Source organism: Protopterus annectens, chromosome 1.part1, assembly GCF_019279795.1.
Source record: "Protopterus annectens isolate FY-2018-M chromosome 1.part1, PAN1.0, whole genome shotgun sequence".
In the NCBI taxonomy this organism is placed as follows: domain Eukaryota; kingdom Metazoa; phylum Chordata; order Ceratodontiformes; family Protopteridae; genus Protopterus; species Protopterus annectens.
In genome coordinates this window covers 177,606,214-177,628,609 of record NC_056726.1, presented here as the reverse complement: position 1 = coordinate 177,628,609, position 22,396 = coordinate 177,606,214, and the positions used below count along the sequence as shown (strand labels likewise).

The window sequence follows — 22,396 nt, the reverse complement described above, 5'->3', positions numbered from 1 at the left end:
ACATGCTAGAGGGATAGGTTACTAACCCAGAGACTCCCCAGACTCTGGACTAGACTGCCCATACATATCAAGCAGAGCATCTATTTGGCCCTCTTCAAAAAGAACCTTGATGATTGGATGGGAGTTAGGAAATTCACCCCGGGGATCACGTCAGTCACCCTGCTAGACAGGGGTCCAGGGAAGTAAATACTGTGGGAAGAAATAGCTAGGGAATTGTTATGGCTAGGCTTGTATAGGCCCTAGGGCCGATAGCCTAGTACCAACCTGTGAACCTATGAACAATGGAAAACCACTGCAAAACAGGTGCTTATTGAAATTCCAAGGTAATTTTGATACTTGGAGTAGGAGAACAAAAGTGAAAATGAGGGGAACACATTCCTTATCTGAGATTGTAGTATCTGGGAGCATTCCTCCTACTCTGACATACTACAAACTCAGACTTATGGAATTAGTGTGGATGTAGGGGTACACTGAAGAGGCACATCCTAGAGGAATGCTTGGAAGTTCTAACAGAGAGCTTCAGAATTTGTTGTTTTCCATTTGAATTATAGTTTATTTTTCCAAGTGTTGAGACCTCAGCATCAGATCTCATATTTCCAATAGGCAGTTATATCAATCTCAAATTGTTTTCAATATAACACAAAATAGTAATGTATAGTTTGTAATCAGGATAAAGCACTGAAGTTTGTGGACCTTTCTGAGACTTGGTCTGGGATCGCTGTCTTATGGGGTGACTTGTTCTGAGTCATACAGCAGGTAAAACAGAGGCATACCTACAGACATAGGAATCATCTTTCTAACAGCACATACTCTTAATCTTCTGCACTAAATTGCTGATGTCTACATCTGGATAGCCTGATTAACTGCAGAGATACACTTTGGAGAAAAGCCTTCATAGTTTATCTCCTTTCCCACATACAGGAAATGCCAGATACCCTCCAGATACCTTAATGACTGAAATACCAGAGAGACTCCAGATGCCTTAATGACTTATTTATTTCACATTTGTTGACTGGAAAAGTCTGACTAGGACAGAGCCTATTTTCAGCAGAAGCCCAGTGAGAAACACTCCAGATGCATGTCTTTGGAATGTGGGAGGAAACCGGAGCACCCAAAGGAAACCCACATGAATGCAGGGAGGACATGCAGACTCCACACAGAAGACACCACTACTGAGAATTAAGTCAGAGAACCTCTTGCTGTAAGGCAACCACGTTAAACGCTGCAACACTGCTCCACCCAATGCTTATGTGTCTTATTTGACGTGCACTCATACAGATTTTTCATTAAACATAAGCAGAAAAGTTGAAAAACAACATTTTAAATAAAAAATAAATAAATATAAAAATAATGCTGACAGCCTACAAATTATAGAAACTAATAGTTATACTGTCAGTGACTCTTTCAGTATTTAAAGACATTAGTTTCAATTACTGTGGCACAGTTCTACACAACTGAATTGCCACATTGTCGATGTGCCACAATCCTGTTACATTGTTTTGACAGTCTGCATAAACACATGCCATGCATGAACCATGATGTTGCTGCCACTGGATCATTTGAAATTCTTACTGCGTCTCGTGTCATATAGTATACAGCGTCAGATGAATTTCTGTGAGTGTCTGTATCATGGATTTTGCAACACTAATGCACAGAGTCATACTAGGACACCATGGTAAATTGACAGGAAATCCTCCATTTCATTATGTAGGACATTTGAATGGCAGTTGTTAAGTTTATGGATAAGCCACACCTACCCTGGTGCTGTTATATGTGGAAGCACCTCATTGATAAGAATCACCACAAAATGGGGAGCAGTGCTACCACAGATGGAACAACTCCAGTGACACCCTTCTCATTAATTTGTTGAACTGATGACATGAGCTATAAAGAGATCCCCAGAACGTACTGAAAAACATCCTTGTTTCATTTAATGTTGTGCTGTGCTTTTACTATGTGAGCTTGCTTGAGGTTAAACTAACATAGTTCATAAAAGGCTAGCTATTTGCATAACCAGTACTGTTTTTTGTAGCATTCAAGTTCTGTTTCATTACTGTGTTATTAATATATGTCAGACCACTGTGTGCCAGGTGTTTATTGTGTGCAAAGATAACTGTGTGGTTGTGGTTATTTCTTACAGGTTTTGTACTACATAAGTTTTATTCTGAAGCTCTTCCTAGCCTGTGCCTTTGTTCATAAGTTGAGAATTATGTATTCTTGATCAAAGACCTTCTGGAGCAGAGACTGCTTTGTTTTATAGGAACACTTTCTAGAACCCACCCATGCTTCATCTATATCCTTAAACTGGGGAGAGCTTGCAAGGGCCTTTGATCAGAATTTTGTCTGTTCCATGATGTAGGAACTGTGTGATGATTCTGTCCCTTCTTTTAGTGTTTTTTAACATCATCTTAATCCTTCTATTCCCATGGTGAAATGTTTTACCACATCTATACATTTCTTTTCCCAATATAGTCCTTGGTATTCCATGCTTTGAGACCTTAAAATCTAAATGTAGTCCCTGTCTGGCAAATCTGTAATCGATATCATACACATCTAATACATGAAGCCTTATTTTGAGATTCCTTACCTACTTCTGAAGGTATTCTGTTTGTAAATTTCCTTTGTACTATCCATTATACATTAGTTTTGCTGGGTGGGTTAGAGCAGAAGCAAATGTTAAGTTCTAACACAGGTGTTATCAGTGCTTTAGTGTGACAAGTATCACTGCATTCCTGGTGCTCACAGACTTAAAATGGGGACCCCAGATTTATATGCTTCCTCATGGCTCTGGGGGCTGTGTTTTGTGCATCATTTGTCCCATTTTTGTCATAATGAAGTGAGGGCAAGAAGGACAGCTTCATGTTAATGCTATAAGGGATGTGACTTGGGGATTCATATGTCCTACTGACTGCTTACCCCATTTCTGTCCTAGTAAATTGTGTCTTGTATGCACTATAGCTGTTAAGTATGTATACATTAATGGTGGATAATATGCCATTTAAGTCTGGATTGACATGCTTTGCCACTGTTTGTTCACTACTGTGTGAAACAGCTGTGGCATACATATGAGTGCTTGTCAAAGTCTGGCTCCACAAACTGGAATTTCTTGACTTCATACTACTTAAAGTCATTATTTCATTAATGAGTTCATACATTTATTCATTCTTTAATCCAGTTTAAGGTTATGGGGTAGCCTATCCTGGCACTGAGTAGGGACAAGATCATGAAACTACTCTTGAGCAAGGTGTCAAGGTATTACACACACACACACACACACACACACACACACACACACACACACACACACACACACACACATGCACACGCACACAAATGTGCACATATAGTCACTCACACAGGACAGAGACATCTACAAGAAATTTGTAAGACTGCTACATTTCTTTCAGTGTATTTTTGGGATATGGAAAGAAATTGTTGAATCGGACAAAATCCCATGCAAACACTGGCATATTTTGATGAAGTGAGATCAATAAAGTGTGTTTCATTGAAGTATCATTCTACACTTTATGTCACACTGCACTGTAAAATACTGTTGGTGTGTGGTACTATAGTACAGCTGGCCAACCTAGAATGTTTTGCATTCTATTTTTACTTATTTTCCTGCATGCTACATTTTCAGCAGGGTGCCATTTGTTTTTGCATTTCATTTTTACTTATTTTCCTGCATGCTATATTTCCAGCAGGGTGCCATTTGCTGTTTTGCATTCCATTTTTACTTATTTTCCTGCATGCTCCATTTTCAGCAGGGTGCCATTTGCTGTTTTGCATTCTATTTTTACTTATTTTCCTGCATGCTACATTTTCAGCAGGGTGCCATTTGCTGTTTTGCATTCCATTTTTACTTATTTTCCTGCATGCTACATTTTCAGCAGGGTGCCATTTGCTGTTTTGCATTCCATTTTTACTTATTTTCCTGCATGCTACATTTTCAGCAGAGTGTCATTTGCTGTTTTGCATTCCATTTTTACTTATTTTCCTGCATGCTACATTTTCATCATGGTGCCAGTTGCTGTTTTGCATTCCATTTTTACTTTTTCCTGCATGCTACATTTTCAGCATGGTGCCATTTGCTGTTTTGCATTCCATTTTTTACTTATTTTCCTACATGCTACATTTTCAGCAGGGTGCCATATGCTGTTTTGCATTCCATTTTTACTTATTTTCCGTCATGCTACATTTTCAGCAGGGTGCTATTTACTGTTTTGCATTCCATTTTTACTTATTTTCCTGCATGCTACATTTTCAGCAGGGTGCCATTTGCTGTTTTGCATTCCATTTTTACTTATTTTCCTGCATGCTACATTTTCAGCAGGGTGCCAATTGCTTTAGCACTGACTCTCTTTGCTGGTTGGTATGATATGCTGTATGGATATAGCAAGTTGATAACTGAAAATACTGTTGCATTTTATTATCTATATAGTATGCTACTACTTTTTTTATTCTGATTCTCCCTTCTAAAATTTTGAGACATTTTGTTGACAGTGCATTGTACTACAACATATCATAATACTGGCAGCCATACAGCAATGCACCATATTGGTACATGTCTTAACAAATTTCCTTTATGTTATCACTCTATGATTTCTTGCTCCAGACCTTTGTTTGCCATTATGCCTTTTTCTAATTATTGATTACCATGATGTATCATTATTTTTTTAACTCAGCTGCATGGCACAAAGTTTTTGTATAACATTAACTTTTCTCTGTGATATTTCAATTCTTTAGCAATCCTAGTCAAACTCTACATACAAATCACAGTAAAACTGAAGGACGAGAGAGATTTTATGTGTGTGTTTGTGTGTGTGTGTCTGTGTGTATGATTGTGTTTGTACGTACGTGTGTGCATGCGTGCATGCGTGCGTGCGTGCGTGTGTGTGTGTGTGTGTGTGTGTGCGTGTGTGTGTGTGTGTGTGTGTGTGTGTCTGTGTGTCTGTGTGTGTGTGTGTGTGTGTGTGTGCATGTGTGGTATATATGTGTGTGGGTGGGTGCATGTGTGGTATATATGTGTGTGGGTGGGTTTATGTGTGTGTGTCTGTGTCTCTGTGTGTGTGTGATATGTTGGGCAATAGACCACCTAATCAAAATTCCAGTATGCAAATTCCATTTTGAATTAAATCAAATGTACAAGACTGCACTTGAACTGGAAGTTATTTATTTCTGTGACATTAAGACATCCCTGCCCTCAGGGGGCTATATTCCCTATACTCCCATTTGATTCTAACTTTTTCAGAGGTCACTGTATTTTGATGCAAAGGAGACATTCTCCATTTTCCTGTGCATGAGATCTTAGGAATTCCAGCTCTTAAATTTTGACCTCTTTCAATCTCTTATATATTGGCCAAGTGCTATATGTTTTTGTGTGTGTGTGTGTGTGTGTGTGTGTGTGTGTGTGTGTGTGTGTGTGTGTGTGTGTGTGTTTACAGAGAAATATAAAAACCTAAACTAATATTAGAGTTTTTTCTTTCCTTGAACAGCAGAGAAATGAATTAACTGTGAGCAGTCTTATCTGATACCTGAACTGCCAAGAGTTGATAATAAGAGAAAAGTTGGGCATAGAAGATAAAATGTTACTAAAAAGCACTTAGGAATTGAGGAAAACTATTTGTGTAAAATGTTGGTATCATGTTATATAATCTAATATATTATGTACTTTTCATAATGTTATTGTTCATATAAGTGAGTTTTTGAATATTAATAGCAACAAAGAAATATGACAGAAGTGACCAGTATTCACTCCAAGAACAAAAAAATATATAATATTTTGCTACATGCTAATCAGTCATTCAGATAAAACAAGTTATTAATTATAAAATAAACAAATGAGTGATTTATTTCCTTTAATAAACAATATTTTCTTTAAGGAAGAAAGAAAGTGCTCAGTAAAACTGTTTTTGATTTCATCTTGGTAGTATCAGAGTGGTACTAGTTAATAGCTGAATGAAAGCTGGCCTCACCAGAAGAAAAAAGTGTGCTACTCTTTGGGGAATCTACTGCTACTAAGTTAAGACAAACGAACAAATATATAAAAGAGTTAGGGTGAACCATATTGTTCCAAATACAACAGGACTGAACTAGTGTTGTTTTAGTTACACCAGGTAAGATTCATCATTGGTAATTTCAATTTATCTTTCCTTTGCAGTCAAACATATTTTACAAATTACACTTCAATGGATTACATGAAGCAAGTTCTAGTCGTGACAGTTCCTCCTCCAGAAAGACACTATGATGATATTAACATCACAGGGGTAAGTAGTGGTTGTAAATGGTAAAGCATGCAGACCATAAGATTTGTTGTTAGAGCAATTTGCACCTTCACGTAAGGGGTAACACTTTTTTAAACATTTTTTTCTAAAACTGTGACTCAGTGTTGTAGAATTATAAGTGTTGTCATTGTTCAATGTAAAATTAGGGAGTTACTGATGACTAAGAAACAAGTACTTGAAAAGAGAAATGCCAACTGATAAGAGTCATGCATTATAACCCAAATACTCTGTGCCATAAGGACAGCAGTGTCCCAGAGGGTCATTCCCTGCGCACACAACAATCTAAATATACTACCCCTGATGTTACTGCACCTCATAACAAGTGACAATTTATTGATTAGGAGGGCCAGACTAAGATTCAGGATTCTGTTTTTATGCTATAGTGAGTCCCTCATATGTTATTTCATCATTCAGATACATGTTATGCTCTTATTTTTAATGCAGTATTATTGTTTTTTTATGCTCAGTGGAATTTTAAAAATAGCTTTTATACTAAATATTATGATGCTTTACATTCTTTGCATTCTTAGCCCAAATTAGCATAAACAACCCTAGCACCACCTGTGCTAAACAGTTTCCATATGATCAGTCAACTCACCCTACAATGAAACACACTTCACTGATTTTTGCAGATGAAGCATGAATAGTTCACTTACAGAAACACTAAAACATTTCTTTTGTAGGGAGCAAGCTCTCTGCATCCCTATAGCCCCTGATTTACACATGCCACTCCACAATCACAACATACTGGGGAAAGTGTAGCAAAACACGTTAGTGCTCTGTCAGTTCCCTCCATATAAAATAGTACAGTTTCAAAAAACTGAGATCACAGAAGGTTGCAGTATGTCTGGCAAAATATTGCATTGATTGCATATGTGTGCATGTTAATATAATCTTAATTTGCTAGCCAAATGTCAAATATTCCAACGTGTTCAATGTTAATAGTTTTCTTGCAATGAAATGTTTGCCATACATTCCACATTCATATACAGTTCTCAACAAAAATGCAAAAATGCAACTATTTGAAACAAGAAATCCTAATCATCTTTTTTTTACATTTTAATGATAAAGTATTCTGTCTTTTACAAAATCAAATTATACTTGACTGAATAAGGATTGTTTTTGTTGAATTTCCCTTCAGCTATAGTGGAAACTGTGACACTTTCTTATGGTTTATTGTTTTCTAGATTCCCAATGATTATGTATTGGGCTATATTGATGCAGTTTTTCTACTTGGGCATGCACTGAAAATGAATTGTACAAGCAAGGAACCTAAAGGATATGATTTAATGCGTAATACCCAATTCTCTACTATTCAAGGTAATAAAAAGCAACAAAAAGTATTCAAGTATTCATACAATAATTTGTTGTTCATACTTTTCTTATTGTTATTAAACTAAGAGTTGGATTAACTTTCAATAAAAACTGCTGCCTCAAACTGTGCATGTTGTGGAATAGCACAAAGTATCAATAGTCTGTGAAATAAATAGCATGGCCTAGCAAAAGTAAGCAACCAAAGGTGATATTACCTTTTGTGAATCTAAAGTTCAAAGGAGACTAGTACTCTCTTGTACATATAGCAATTCTTAATCCATCACAAATAAACTGTGATACTAGACTTGTAGGTATGGCTGAAGTGCCAAAGCTTAGTATTTGGTAGCAACTGTAGAAAAGTATGTGTACCCATGCTTTCTAGGACAGCCATAACTTGAGTGGTGTGATGGGACAGCTGCCCTGTGTGCAAGCAGTTAGAGGCCGCTTTGCAAAGACCTTTTTTGTTTCTCTTAAACTTTTAGTTGAAGGGTGGTGGTTTGTGGAATGGCCAACAAGACTGCCAGATTATCTTCCTATAGTTCTGTTTTCCAGGCTTCATCTCCTTCTCTCATTTGTTTAGTTTTTGTAGTTAACCAGGGGTAGGACTGCATTTTAATCATGTCTTTCTTAGTGGGGCTTGCTTGTTGAGTATGTTTACGAAGACTGTTAAAGTTTTGAATAGTTATTGCCAGTGGAAGACATATTACAGAATTCTAGTTAATGGGTTGTAAGTTACAAATGAATATACCATTGTTGAACTGGGGCAGGTTTTGTACCAAGTTAATGTGATTACCTTTTGTAGTGTAGGTTTGTACCCTGATTGCAAAGGTAGGGTGTTGATCATTAAGGGAGTCTGGTAGGATGCCAGATTTAGTTATGTTAACAGGGTGAACAGTAAGAATCCAGTCTGAGGTTGCAGATGTGTTTGCTGGCTTATTGTATCCAGTTGGTAAGCATTTCAGCTGGGCATAGGTTAAGAGGTTAATAGATAGAGGTAAGCAGTTGCAGCTTTCAGTTTGCCATATAATATTTAGGTCATCTAGAATGAGGATTTCATGAGGGATGTGTTATGATACCCAGTACAATATGTATTCAGTGGTAAGTATAATTTACCAGAGGAGAATATAGAGTTCTATGATCCAGATGCTCTTTTGGGAGCTCATATTTAAGAAAGATATGCATATCTCACTATTGCCAAACTGAGGTACAGGGGATAGCTGTAGGTAACTGGGAAATAAGATGGTGGCTTTATCAACTTTTTAAGTCATTCTTCCTGTTCTTAGGCTGTTAGAATTTATTTAATCTATTTATTTATTCTATTTATTTTTGTTGACCGATTTAGTCTTGCTAGGCTAGCAGCCTATTTTCAAGACAGACCTCAAGTAGTATTCCTACCGATAAGGGAAATTTGATAAGTGCATTGGGGAACTTCCCCTACATGTCCTTCAAGGATGCATCTGCAGTCCTAACATATGGGTTGTCCTGCCTCAGGCAGCCCTTCGGTCGGCCGGATTCCAAAGTCTGGGTCTGGCCTCGGCTGATGTCGCACTTCACCCGACGTCATAGCTGCTGTGAATTGGGTATAAAGGCATCAGCCGATGCCATTTTCCCCAGTCTTTCTTGCCACGCGGTGCCCGAAGCAGAAGCTGTTTGCAAGTGCCGGTCGGTCAGATCCAGAGATTTCTACTACCGAAGACTTCTAAAAAGCTAAGTACCCCGTTGGGGACTCTTTCTTGCCTCGGCCGATGTCAGAAAAAGTAAATAACTGTTTAACTTGTGGGAAACAAATACCTCATAAGGATTTCCACTCTTACTGCCTTCCTTGCTTAGGCCCAGACCACGACGTATCAGCTTGTCTAGCCTGTGCTTCCTTCAACCGACGGACACTTAGACGTCGGTCGGAGTTTGCGGAGGAGTTTTTTGGTCCCGCTTTTGCTTACAAAATGCCGTCGGAGACTCCGACTTCGCAATTAGTTAAAAAGCGTAAGGAAAAGGACTGACACTCGCGGTCCGCGGTTTCGGCCGAAACCATGGTTAAGCCTACCGCGAGTGTCTCGGTTTCGGCTGAAACCGAGTCCTCGGTTCTTCCTTCGGCCGAAAGCATACCTCCGACAGCCGAGGCCTCACACAGCATGGCTGAATCTGCTTCTGAAATTTCTCCTGCTGTAGCAGGCACCCAGGATTTATCAGATACTACTCCTTTAGACATATCTACTCCTGCACGTGGAGCTGCTAGGCCCCCTGCATCTATGTCCATCAAGGCTTTTTCTAGGGCTAAAGCAGCTAAATCTTCTAAGGCCTTGCCTGCTAAAGCCCCACACAGGCCTACTTCTAGTTCCCAAATGCTTAGCCTGGCTGAGGATCTCATTTCCTTGATCAGGGGATCCCAACCTCACCCAGACAGGGCCTCTCAGCCCCCTCCAGAGAAAAGGCCTAGAGCAGAGCCCCCCGATCCAGTATCCACTGACTACTCCTCGGATGACTCTGAAAATTCAAATCCTCCAGAAGGCCCTTATTCTCCATATGAGGATTCTGATGCAGAAGACTCCATTCCTTCTGCCTCTCCTCCTGAGGAATTTTCTTTTGGGGAAACCTTATATGCTATGAGAGAGCATTTTCAATAGCAGGGTCAGGATTTCTCAGATTCAAGGAAAAGGCTTAGGACCTTTTTACATTTACCACAGCACAGGCCTTTAGCCATTCCTCCAGTACTAACAGTTGTGGATGATGCATTTAATGATGCCTGTACTGCTCCTGACTCTCTTCCCCCGGCCCCTGCCAAACCCGACAGATATTGCAGGGTCCCGGACACACATTTTCACTTGTATAAGGCTCCTATTGCAGATCCTGAAACCATTTCTCAGGGCCCCAAAGCTGTAGCAGCTGCCTCTGCCAAAAACCCCCTCCCCTCTGAAAGAGAATCTAGAGCATTAGAGAGATGGGGTAAAAAAGTTTACACTTCTGCTAGTCTTTCGGCTAGGGCCTTAAACTGCCAATTCCACATGATCCAGTATCAGGAATTTCTGTTAGACCAGCTAAATAAAAAACTGTCCTCTCCTGAACCTATAGACCGTAAGTCCCTTCAGGATTTGGTACATAACACTCAGCAGGTCAGTAATCATTCTTTAAAATGCGGCTATGATGCACTGGAGGCTTCCTTTAGGTCAGCCATGACTGGAACCGTGATCAGAAGGCATGCATGGTTAAAAGAGCAAACCTTACCAGACCATGTCAAGTCAAGGCTCCTAGATGCTCCCATGGAGAAACAAAGTTTGTTTGGCTCCCCTGCACAGCAAGTGCTAAAGAAGGTGGAAGAAAAAGCAAAATCTGTTCAAACAGTCAAGGAATTCTTACAGGTCCAACCTCCAAGGTTTAGTAGAAATTGGCCTACGAAGACTTGGTCCTTTCCAGACACCTCCAGAGCACAGAGAGGCTGAAATAGACGCCCAAGAGGCAGAGGTCAATCCAGAGGGGCCTACAGGGGATGTCAGTGGCAGCCTAACAACCAGAGAAGTACTGCCACAGATCCAGCTACTACCACTTCAACAGGACAGACACAATGACTTGGCTCTGATACCGCCTACCAGGGAACAATTGGAAGCACCCTTAGGCGGAAAACTAGCCTTATTTTCCGTAAACTGGCATTACATTACAAGAGACAAATGGGTTTTACAGACAATAGACAAAGGCTACAGGTTTCACTTCCACACTCTACCAAAAAAGAGAGGAATGCCAAACCTACCACCAAACCAAAAAACAAACGCTCTAGGACAAATCAACCACTTACTAAGAATGAGAGCTATAGAAAAGGTACCACCAATGGAACAAGGGCAAGGATTTTACTCCAGACTTTTCCTGGTACCAAGAAAAGAAAACCAATGGAGGCCTATTCTCGACCTGTCCGCTCTGAAAACATATCTCATTGTTCCAAAATTCAAAATGCTGACCCTACAGCAACTTCTTCCCATGCTGGGCAAGGAGTCTTGGCTGGTGACTCTAGATCTCAAGGAGGCATACCTGCACGTCCCTATATGACCAGATTGCAGAAGATACCTCAGATTTCTTGCAGGATCAGAGCATTATCAATTCTCAGCATTGCCCTTTGGCTTATCTACTGCACCCAGAGTATTCACGAAATGCCTGGCATCAGTAATTGCTCATTGCAGGCTTCAGGGAATTCAGATTTATCCATACCTGAATGACTGCCTGATACAAGCGGACAACAAGACCAAATTAACACAAGATTTGGAAAAGGTTATACAACTACTGCAAGCCCTGGGATACACAGTCAACATTAAAAAGTCAAGACTGTTACCATCCCAGAGGATAACATTCTTGGGTGCAGAATTGGACACTTCAAATCAGATGGCATTTCTCACAGCAGAAAAACAAAAGCAACTACCACTCTGTTTCAGGGCATTGACAACACAGAACCAGCTTACAGCAAGAAAAGTACTGCAAGCCCTGGGTTACATGGCATCCTGCATAATATTGGTTCCACATACCAGGCTGCATATGAGGAAGTTGCAATGGTACCTAAGGAATATATGGTCTCAACACAAACACAGCCTAGAAGTTCAGATTCCAATAATCCCATGCCTGAAGCAAGAATTCCTGTGGTGGGCTCAGGCCTGTCTGTTGAACAGAGGACTGCCCTTCCACAAACCTCACCCAAGCCAGACTATCACCACGGACACCTCGGACCTAGGATGGGGGGCACACATGGTGGACAACTGTATACTAGGCCTATGGACACAAGACCAGCTGAACCTACACATAAATCAAAAAGAGATGCTGGCAGTGAAACAGGCAATCCAGACATTCAGACCGTTTCTTCAACAGGGTCATTTGCTAATAAGGACGGACAACACCACAGTCATGGGGTATATCAACAAACAAGGAGGCACACATTCATATCCTCTATGCCGGATGACAATGGACCTGTGGAATGTAGCCCTGAACCTCAACATTCAGCTCCAGGCCATATTTGTGCCAGGAAAAGAAAATATTCTAGCAGACACCTTAAGCAGAACTACCACGGATGCCCACGAATGGATGCTGCATCCAGACATCTTCAAATCCATTACAAAGAAATGGGGACTACCAGAAATAGACCTGTTCGCATCCCCACACAACCACCAATTGAGGAAATTCTGCACAAGGACATCCCACCCACTAGCTCGGAAGGTGGACTCCCTCTCCTTCAGTTGGGAAAACCTGACAGCATATGCATTCCCACCTCTTCCTTTGATGCACAAAGTGCTACTGAAGATCAAAGAAGATCGCCCAAGGATCATCCTGATAGCTCCAGACTGGCCGAGGCAGCATTGGTACCCGCTACTGAGGAGTATGGCTCGGACACATGCATGGCCCCTACCTCTAGTTCCTTTACTACTAACACAGAACAACTTCAAGATCCTACATCCAAACTTGAAAACACTACAGCTGGCTGCCTGGAATATTATATAAAACCAAATAACCCAGGTTTATCCCAGAGGGTTAAAGACATTATACTGGAGGCTCGCAGACCCTCCACAAGGAAGACTTACTCAGCCAAATGGAAAAGATACCTCATTTGGAGTGCAGCAAAAGGAGAAAGTGTATCATTACCAAACATAGCTAACATCCTGGAATACTTAGCAGACCTTTTCCACAATGGCCTGTCTTACTCCTCCATTAAGATTCATGCATCAGCAATTTCAGCAAAATACAACACGGATCCTCCAGTCTTCTCTCATCCTCTACTCAGGCAGTTTCTGAGAGGAATTAAAAATGTAAAGCCTCCAAGGAAGCCACCTTTGCCTACATGGGACCTCAACTTTGTCCTGGAAAAGTTAACACTTCCCCCTTTCGAGCCAGCAGCAACAGCAGAGTTACAGTTCTTATCTTGGAAAACTGCTTTCCTGCTTGCAATCACTTCAGCAAGAAGGGTTTCTGAATTACAGGCATTAATGGCAGTACAGCCCTTCCTTATCTTCCATTAGGATAGAGTATCCTTGAGAACCAACCCTACTTTTATGCCAAAGGTGGTCTCCAGGGTATCATTGAACCAAGCAATACACCTACCAACATTCTTCCCCAACCCACAGAACAGAGGGGAAAGACTACTACATACCTTGGATGTGCACAGGCAATTGCGCTACTATCTGGACAGAACCAAGAACAATAGAAAAACTGACCAGCTTCTGGTAGCATATGCAACAGGAATGGAAGGAAAAGCAATTTCAAAACAGACAATCTCAAAATGGATAGGAAATTGCATTAGATTTTGTTACTCTTTTCATGGAAAGACAATTCCAGAAAACATCAGGCCTCACTCCACAAGAGCTACAGCCACTACTACAGCTTTCCTACGAGGAGTGGCTACCAAAGACATTCTAGAGGCTGCTACTTGGAGCTCCGTGCATACATTTGCCAAGCATTATAATCTACCTTTATACTCCAGATCCCGAGCAGGTTTTGCAACTGCTGTTTTGTAAGGGATCTTAACTACACCATAATCATTTTAGTGCCTCCTCCCCCAGTTTGGCTATGGTATTCTACCCATATGTTAGGACTGCAGATGCATCCTTGAAGGACATAGTACAGTTTTGTACCTACCATAAATGTAGATGTCCGAGAGGTATGCATCTGCAGTCAGGATTACCCACCCTCCTTCCACTCTGTGGTACTCCTAGGGTATTTGCCCATCTTGTAGCTAGCTGGGGGAATCTATTATGGTGTATTTGTTTGTATATATGTATATACATGTTATTTTTGTTTGCTCTCTACTGTTTGGAATCATTTGCATTTATCCAAATTTAGCCTTCCTAGAGGGCACCTGGCATCTGGGGCAAGAAACACTGAGGAAAATGGCATCGGCTGATGCCTTTATACCCAATTCACAGCAGCTATGACGTCAGGTGAAGTGCGACATCAGCCGAGGCCAGACCCAGACTTTGGAATCCGGCTGACCGAAGGGCTGCCTGAGGCAGGACAACCCATATGTTAGGACTGCAGATGCATACCTCTCGGACATCTACATTTATGGTAGGTACAAAACTGTACTTTATAGTATATGGGGATGTGATTGTTGGTGGTGCAGCCTACTTTCTGATTCCATTCTAGGCATGCAGGTGGCCCAGAGAAACAGGAGGAAGTATGGTGATTGTTAGTGAAGAATATACAAGAACAGAGAAGGCTAAATCAAATATAGAGATGGCTGAGCCTTTATGAACAAGGCAGCTAAGTGGAATGGGGGATATGGACAGGTTGTAGATACCAGAGGAGAAAGGAGATACAAATAAGGTTAGTGGAGAGGTTCCAGATTCAGAAGACATATTTCAGGAGAAGCTGTTTGAGGGAGAAGAAGAAAGTCAGCAGGGATGTATTTTTACAACCTTTCAATTTGGAGGTTGTGAGATGTTTATTTAAAAGAAATGATTATTCAAAGTGAACCAGAGAGTGAATAGGCTTCATCATGGGAAGAGGTCATGGAAAAATACAGGAAGAAGTGACTGAAGAGGTTGTAGAGGACATGACAAGAAAGAAATCATATGCACAGACAGTGAAACAAGGAGAAAGAAGAAGTGAAGAGGTGAAGGAAGGGAATAAGAAATATGTGTGAGCAGTAAGAAAGAGAAAGGACTTTACATATATGAGGTATGGGGCACGTATTTCACCAAAGGAGGTAAGAGCTTTTATTCTTATCAACAAAGAAACATACTATGACATATTTTTGAAACAGGACAATATATGGAAAACTTCTTAGAACAATATGAGAAAAAAAAAAGAACCGTAATCCTTGAACTGAGTATGTAGTACAAGCATTTCACAGACAGACAAAAAAAAAGAGTTATAATACAATTTAGAACAGAAGTTGGAAAAGATGAATTGAAAGAACATTTAAAGACAAAATGTAAAAATGTGATGGATACAACATATGTATAAAGAGTTTTATGGACTGGGGTGGGGAACGTGGGATCATTTTGAGAATGGAAAGTGATAATGTACACATTCCTAGTGTAATTAATGTGAATAGTAACAGAGGATTTGTTAAGTATAGAGGGCAACTAAAAACATGCTTTTTGTTAGAAAAATAATCATTTGATAAGTGAATGCAATAAAAATGCTTTATTTGTGGTAAAACAGGACATGAGCCAAAAAAAAAAATATGATATGAAATTTAAAAAATGTGGAAAATGGACATACATTGGTGGATTGTGAAGAAAAGGAAATTGTAGAAAAAGAAGATACACAAGATACAGTATGAAATGGGAATAACAATTTCATTTAAAAGCTGAAGATTTTAGCCTTAAATGTGAATAGTATGAAGAATATCAGAAGAAGAATAGGCATTTTAGAATGGTGTGCTTTAATGGATATGCATATAATTATATTAGAAGATACAAGAATCTTAACAGAAGAAGAAAGATTATAAAACTGAAGCTTTATGGGGTGGAACAATTATTTGGAATATGGGAAAAGATACATGTTCAGAAATAAGTATATTATGTAAAGAAAACATTAACATCTTAGATTTTACAATAGCTGAATTAGGAAGAATAACAGTAATATACTCAAGATAGAAAACAAAGGTTTATAGAATTATTGCATTATATGGATATGTTACAAAGAATGAAAGAGAGATGATGTTTAAAAATTTCTAAATTATGTAGGTGTCAGTATGGCTATATTATTAGTGGGAGATTTTAATTGCAATTTAAGAATAGGAAAGAAAAATATCAGTGATGTTGAAATAATACATGAGATCATGAAAAGTGGAAAGTTTTATATATATATATATATATATATATATATATATATATATATATATAAAATAAACATTGGACTTGTATAAAAGACACAAAATTAAAACTGAAATTGACTATTTCTTAGTATTGGGCAGTTTAAACATATTGCAAAAAGGGACAAAAGACAGGATTTTCAGACCATATAGCTATATGGCTAGAGGTATATGAGAAAGGATACATAAAAATAGGCAAAGGTGTTAAAAGGCTTAATGAAAAATACATAAAGATGACAGAAAATAGATAAATTATGGAAAGATCATACAAGTATGAGAACATTTTTTAGAAATTGGACAAGTTGGTGGATAAGTTTTAAAGAAAAAATACAAAAAATGCTTTTTGGAACGTCAAAATGAAAAAAAGAAGAATATGGAAATTAAGATATAAACAATTAACTCAAAGAGTTGATTAAAACATATAGAAAATATATTTGTAAAGAAAAAGAATAATGTAACTCAGAAAGGGATAGTTAAAAACTAGTGAAGAAGAGAATGAAAACTTGGAGAAAAATATAAAGGCGAAAGAGCTAAATGAAACATTAAAAGATATTAATATGGATACAGCTACAGGACTGGATGGAATTGAATATTATATGTACAAGGATATAGAAAACTTGCAAAAAATATTTTTGTGGCGGTATTAAATGAATGGTTAAAGAAAGAAAGATATAGTAAATAAACTGATATGTATGGGAACCATGACATTTATATGGAAAAAAGTAGATAAAGATGATATAAAGAACTGGAGACCAATAGTATTGAATAATACAGATAATAATTTATTTTTATTTTATTTTTATTTTATTTTATTTTACATTTGTTAACCGGGAGTGTCTGACTGAGCCAAAAAGGCCCTTTTTCAGCAGAGGCCCGGGGAGAAAAGCTCCACATAGGAAAAATTACAGATACATTTCGACATGATCAGTATACACACAAATTACAAAAGACATGTTTTTACAGTGGTATGCAGCACATCAACAGTTACAGTGGAGAGAACAAACAAAAACATATTTAAAAATAAAGGTACTTAATAGATTTGTGGTATAGAGCTGAAATTTGGAACATAGGTAGAATACATACACAGTACACAGGTACAGTACATACATTGTAGATTAGCCATTGTGTTTGTGAGAATAGTTTTCAATCTTAATCAAGTACTCTAGGTTTAGTATGTGTACCTTATCTGCTTTCACTAGCCTGGGGAACAATCATGGCACTGCCAACTTTGCTTGAGATGTTGCCTGATGAGGTCTTTAAAGGAGGCTTTAGACAATGTATTTTGAATGCTAGTCAGGACAGTGTTCCATTTTTTAGCCACTGAACTACTATATAGTGTATCTCCAAAGCTATTGTAACTGTTGGTGGCTTCTAGTAGTAGCTTGCTTGATGATCTAAGAGGCCTTTTGGCTGAGTGATGTTGTACTAGGTTTTTGAGGGTAGCACACTTATTGGGGAGGTAATATATAGAATGACAGAGACAGAGCTGATTGTAGGTTAGGAGGTTGGGCAGTTCAAGCCAGTGGAGCTGTCTCAAAGCAGTACAGTGATGAGTTCTATATGAGAAATTTGCAGCAAAGCAGGCAATTCTGTTATAAAAAACTAAATAACGCAAAACAAACCAAACTAAACTTGAAAAAAGAAGCTGGCAAGACAATAAACATCAGCAGATGCACCAATTCCAGATACAGTGATATTGATAAACTGCAAGTTAAAATTTATTTTAAGCTCAACAATAATAGGCTTTTCATCAGTGTACCACACCAACTTCATCAGAAAACAAACAACACATTCCAACTTACACCTTAATAAAAGGCTCATAAATCACATGACTACTTATCAATTAAGTCAATACATTCACAACACCTACTCAAACTCTTCCCTGAGAACTCAACCTTACTGAACAAGCAGTAAAAGGAATATCCATACTTTTGTAAGCCATGATAAAATAGATAAAAAATAGATGCAGAAATTTGGATGCAATCTACAAAAATAAATACAATAAAATTACCTAACCAAACTTCTTAATTTTAAAATACAAGAATACAAGCCTTTGTTTGGCAGTGACATTCTCCAGGGGAGGACTCCTTCTTCTTCCAACCTTGCTGGGGCTCAACTTTTCCAGTTGTCAGGTACAGCAACGGATGTTTGTCGTGCGAATGCGATTGGTGAACAACTGCAGAAAAGACAGACAGGGGCTGACTGTAGAGTTTCTGCTGCTTCACCGCATTTGAATACCGGCAGATCGGATGGAGTCAGTATAATAGAAACAACGGGGATGAGTGATTTGTTGCAAGGCCAGGTACGGTCTAATTTAAACATTTGGTTAAATCGACCATTTTTGTTCAACAAAGTATCAGAAGGGAGCCCTAGTCATCCTGGCTCTTTAGGGGAAGTGGATTTGACGCAGAAATTAAATATGTTTGACCATAAATTAATAAAGATGAGGAAGTTACAGCTGGAAGTAGCTTACTTCGAGGAGTGCCAGCGGTCTAAAGTGGTTCCCAAGGGGCTCCGATCCTGGCAGTATCCTACAGGACTAGAGGAAGGCTCAGCCTTCCACAAGGATTTACTTTTGCTGTTCGATAGACATGGCTTTGAATTACTTAATTTGATTTGTAAACATTATAAAGAGGCCATCAGTGTGTTGTCTGGGGAGCTTACCGTGCTGGATGAGGCTGTAAGATATGATTCTAACTTTACCAGATATAGATACGATTACGACCATATTTTCACCAGCATCGATCAGCAATTGCATACAATCAATTCTAATAAAATTAGGAAACTTCAGAGGGACTTGAAGGCTTATAGGGAGGGGGTGGCTTATCCCAAACCACCCAGATCCCAAGGCAATTTCTTGTCTTTAGCTGCCTTTTTCTTTGGTCCTACACCAGCTATAGAAACTTCTAGGACCAATAGGTCATCATTTGGGAATGAGGTGGATGCTCCTGATGGTTCAGTCCAACAGAACCAGACTCGGCACAGTGATCAGTTGTCTTCTCAGAACCAACCATCTGATTTAGTACCGGAGGCTGAGGATCAAAATTTTCAGGACAATGCCTCAACCCATCAACCCTCTCCGGGGAGGAGGCAGAGATACAGAACCAGGAGGAGGAATTAGGTTTGCCTGTCTTTTCTACAGTATTCCCAGTAATGAGCCCATGTCAGATTGTTACCAACACTGGAAAGGACTTTAAGATTAACAACTATTCAGGGTTTGTTTTTACCCCACCATTGGTGGATCTCCTGGCTAAGGGTTTGACATTTGTACCCAGTAGGAGGGCAGATGTGGCCAATACCTTGATTGACCTCAAGCTTTTTATCAGAAAGCTTAATTTCCAGCTTATTTTTGGTGATCAGGTCACGATGCTGAAAGATTTTCACATTCCAAGTACATTTAATCCCCCTTTACATCATTTCTTTGTATTTTTGAATGACTGTGTGATTTAGACATTCGTCATTTATTGAAATGTAAACAAATTGTCCCTTATAATATCAACAAAGATGAGAAGTGTCTTTTAGAATTGTTAACCAACTCTTCTGTGAGGGTTATGCAGCCAGATAAGGGGGAAGGACTGGTAGTGATGGAAGAAGTAGATTACATTCAGAAAATGGAAAATATTCTGGCATCTTAAACCTATAGGGAGGTTTCGAAAAATGAGTTGAATCAGAGTGTGACCAGGGTCTGTACTTATTTCAATGACATGTTCATTAATGGAGTCATTAATGTGGAAGTTTTTAACTATATCTCTACCCCGAACCCCAGGATACCTATCCTGTTTGGCAATCCGAAGATTCATGAGAATATGCATGACCCACCCATGCGCCAATTGGTGAGTGCAAGGGGCAGTGTGACTTATGCTGGGGCGAAGGTGGTGGACACGATTTTGAAAAAGTATGTGTCTAGTGTGTCCCACATATCTAAAGACTCCTGGTCATTTCTTGAGAGGGTTAATCGTACTCCCTGTACAGGGGAGAGTCATTTCTTGACAATCGATGTTATTGATTTGTACTCTTCCATCCCTCATTCCATAGCGTTAGAATGGATTGAAGCTATCATGACCATTAAACAGGCACCTGCTGGGGACATTCTGATGGTGAGGGAGTTATTGGACATCATACTGACCTGCAATTTTTTCTCCTTTAGTAATCGTTGGTTCCACCAATTAATAGGGGTCCCTATGGGGTCTCTTTGTGGGGCCAGCATCGCCAATTTGGTGACTGACTTACTGGGAGAGAGAGTTTGTTTTCCCTAATCCTATAATTCAGGAGAAAACCCTGCTTTATACTAGATTCTTGGATGATATTTTCATCATCCTACAGGGGGAGAGGGAAGTGGCTGAGATACTGTTAGATAGTTTTAATACCTCCACCAGTTTTTTGAAATTTACATTTAATTTCTCTAAGGAGAGGATCTCTTACTTAGATGTGGAGTTATTTAAGGATATCCCTCTATGCTGTTTTACTGCCAAAATTCATCGTAAAGTAACTTTTTCTAACAGTTATTTACATTTTGAGAGCAGTCACCCCTTCCATCAGAAGAGGTTGATAGTAAAGGGGCAGTTGATGAGGGTGGCGAGGATGGTGTCTAAGTTCAGCGACTTCCTTGAAGAATGTGAGTTTATTCGTGGCCTTTTTTTGAACAGGGGATACCCGGACCATCTCATATCTGAATTGGTCAAGGAAGTTTGTGGTAAGAGGAAGAAGGGGTTCTACGTACCAATTTTGGGTAATAATGTAACACCCCAGAACCCCGAGCCATCCCATATGCAAGCCCATGTGAATTACCTTTCCAGTTTTATTACAACTTTCAATGTTGATGCAGGGGATATTTCCTCCATCATAAAGAAAAATGGGAGTATTTTACGATTAGACATGCAAGGTAACTCACAGTTTGAGATCACACCCAAGGTGGTGTTTAGGAGGGGGTTGAATCTGAAGAGTATTCTACAGATGAAATCGAACCATACCCCAGTTAGGGGTATGTACAAATGCAATATGTGTAAATACTGTAGGTTTATTAAAGCAGGGACCTATTTTAGTATTGGGGAGACCAAATACCCCATTAGGGGTAGATTTAACTGTACCAGTTCACATGTGGTATATTTGGCTAGGTGCTCTTCATGCCCGGTGTTTTATATAGGAAAAACTGATAGGAAACTTCAAGAACACCTTTATGAACACCTTTATGCCATCAAAAAAGAGAAGATGGAGAATGCGCTTGCCAGGCATGTTAAGGAATACCCGGGTCATTAATTTACTTTTTCAGTCATTGATCAGGTAGTTCCTTCTAACAGGGGGGTTCCAGATATGTTACTTTTAGAACAAAAGGAATTAATCTGGCAGCTAAAACTAGAAGCTTATCATTATCCAGGCTTAAATGGAATGTTATCCATTTCTTGTATTTTAAAATTAAGAAGTTTGGTTAGGTAATTTTATTGTATTTATTTTTGTAGATTGCATCCAAATTTCTGCATCTATTTTTTATCTATTTTAGCATAGCTTACAAAAGTATAGATATTCCTTTTACTGCTTGTTCAGTAAGGTTGAGTTCTCAGGGAAGGGTTTGAGCAGGTGTTGTAAATGTATTGGCTTAATTGATAAGTAGTCATGTGATTTATGAGCCTTTTATTAAGGTGTAAGTTGGAATGTGTTGTTTGTTTTTCTGATGAAGTTGGTGTGGTACACTGATGAAAAGCCTATTATTGTTGAGCTTAAAATAAATTTTAACTTGTAGTTTATCAACATCACTGTGTCTGGAATTGGTGCATCTGCTGAGGTTTATCATCTTGCCGGCTTCTTTTTTCAAGTTTAGTTTGGGCAATTCTGTTATAGCAGGCTTCCATTTTGCTTAGTTCAGTTTTGTTGAGATTAGTCAGAATGGGAGATGCACAGAGTAGGGTAGATAGAAGTTGGGAGCGAGCAATGGCTGATCTTGTGTTGTTGGTAAGAAATTGTTTGATACGGTAGAGTGATCCCAGTTTGGCATGTACTTTTTTAATAGTTAAGTTGA

The 22,396-nt window shown here is 39.1% G+C and overlaps 1 protein-coding gene across 1 annotated transcript in view; it reads left to right on the top strand.

Annotated features, from left to right (window-relative positions):
- The window catches only part of LOC122804231 (heat-stable enterotoxin receptor-like), a 1,796,602-nt gene that overhangs the window by 618,781 nt on the left and 1,155,425 nt on the right, over nucleotides 1-22,396 (top strand). Inside the window, exons 5-6 of the mRNA XM_044073980.1 lie at nucleotides 6,161-6,266; nucleotides 7,472-7,604. Of these exons, the coding sequence (XP_043929915.1) occupies nucleotides 6,161-6,266; nucleotides 7,472-7,604 (239 nt within the window). The remainder of the gene's footprint in view (nucleotides 1-6,160; nucleotides 6,267-7,471; nucleotides 7,605-22,396) is intronic.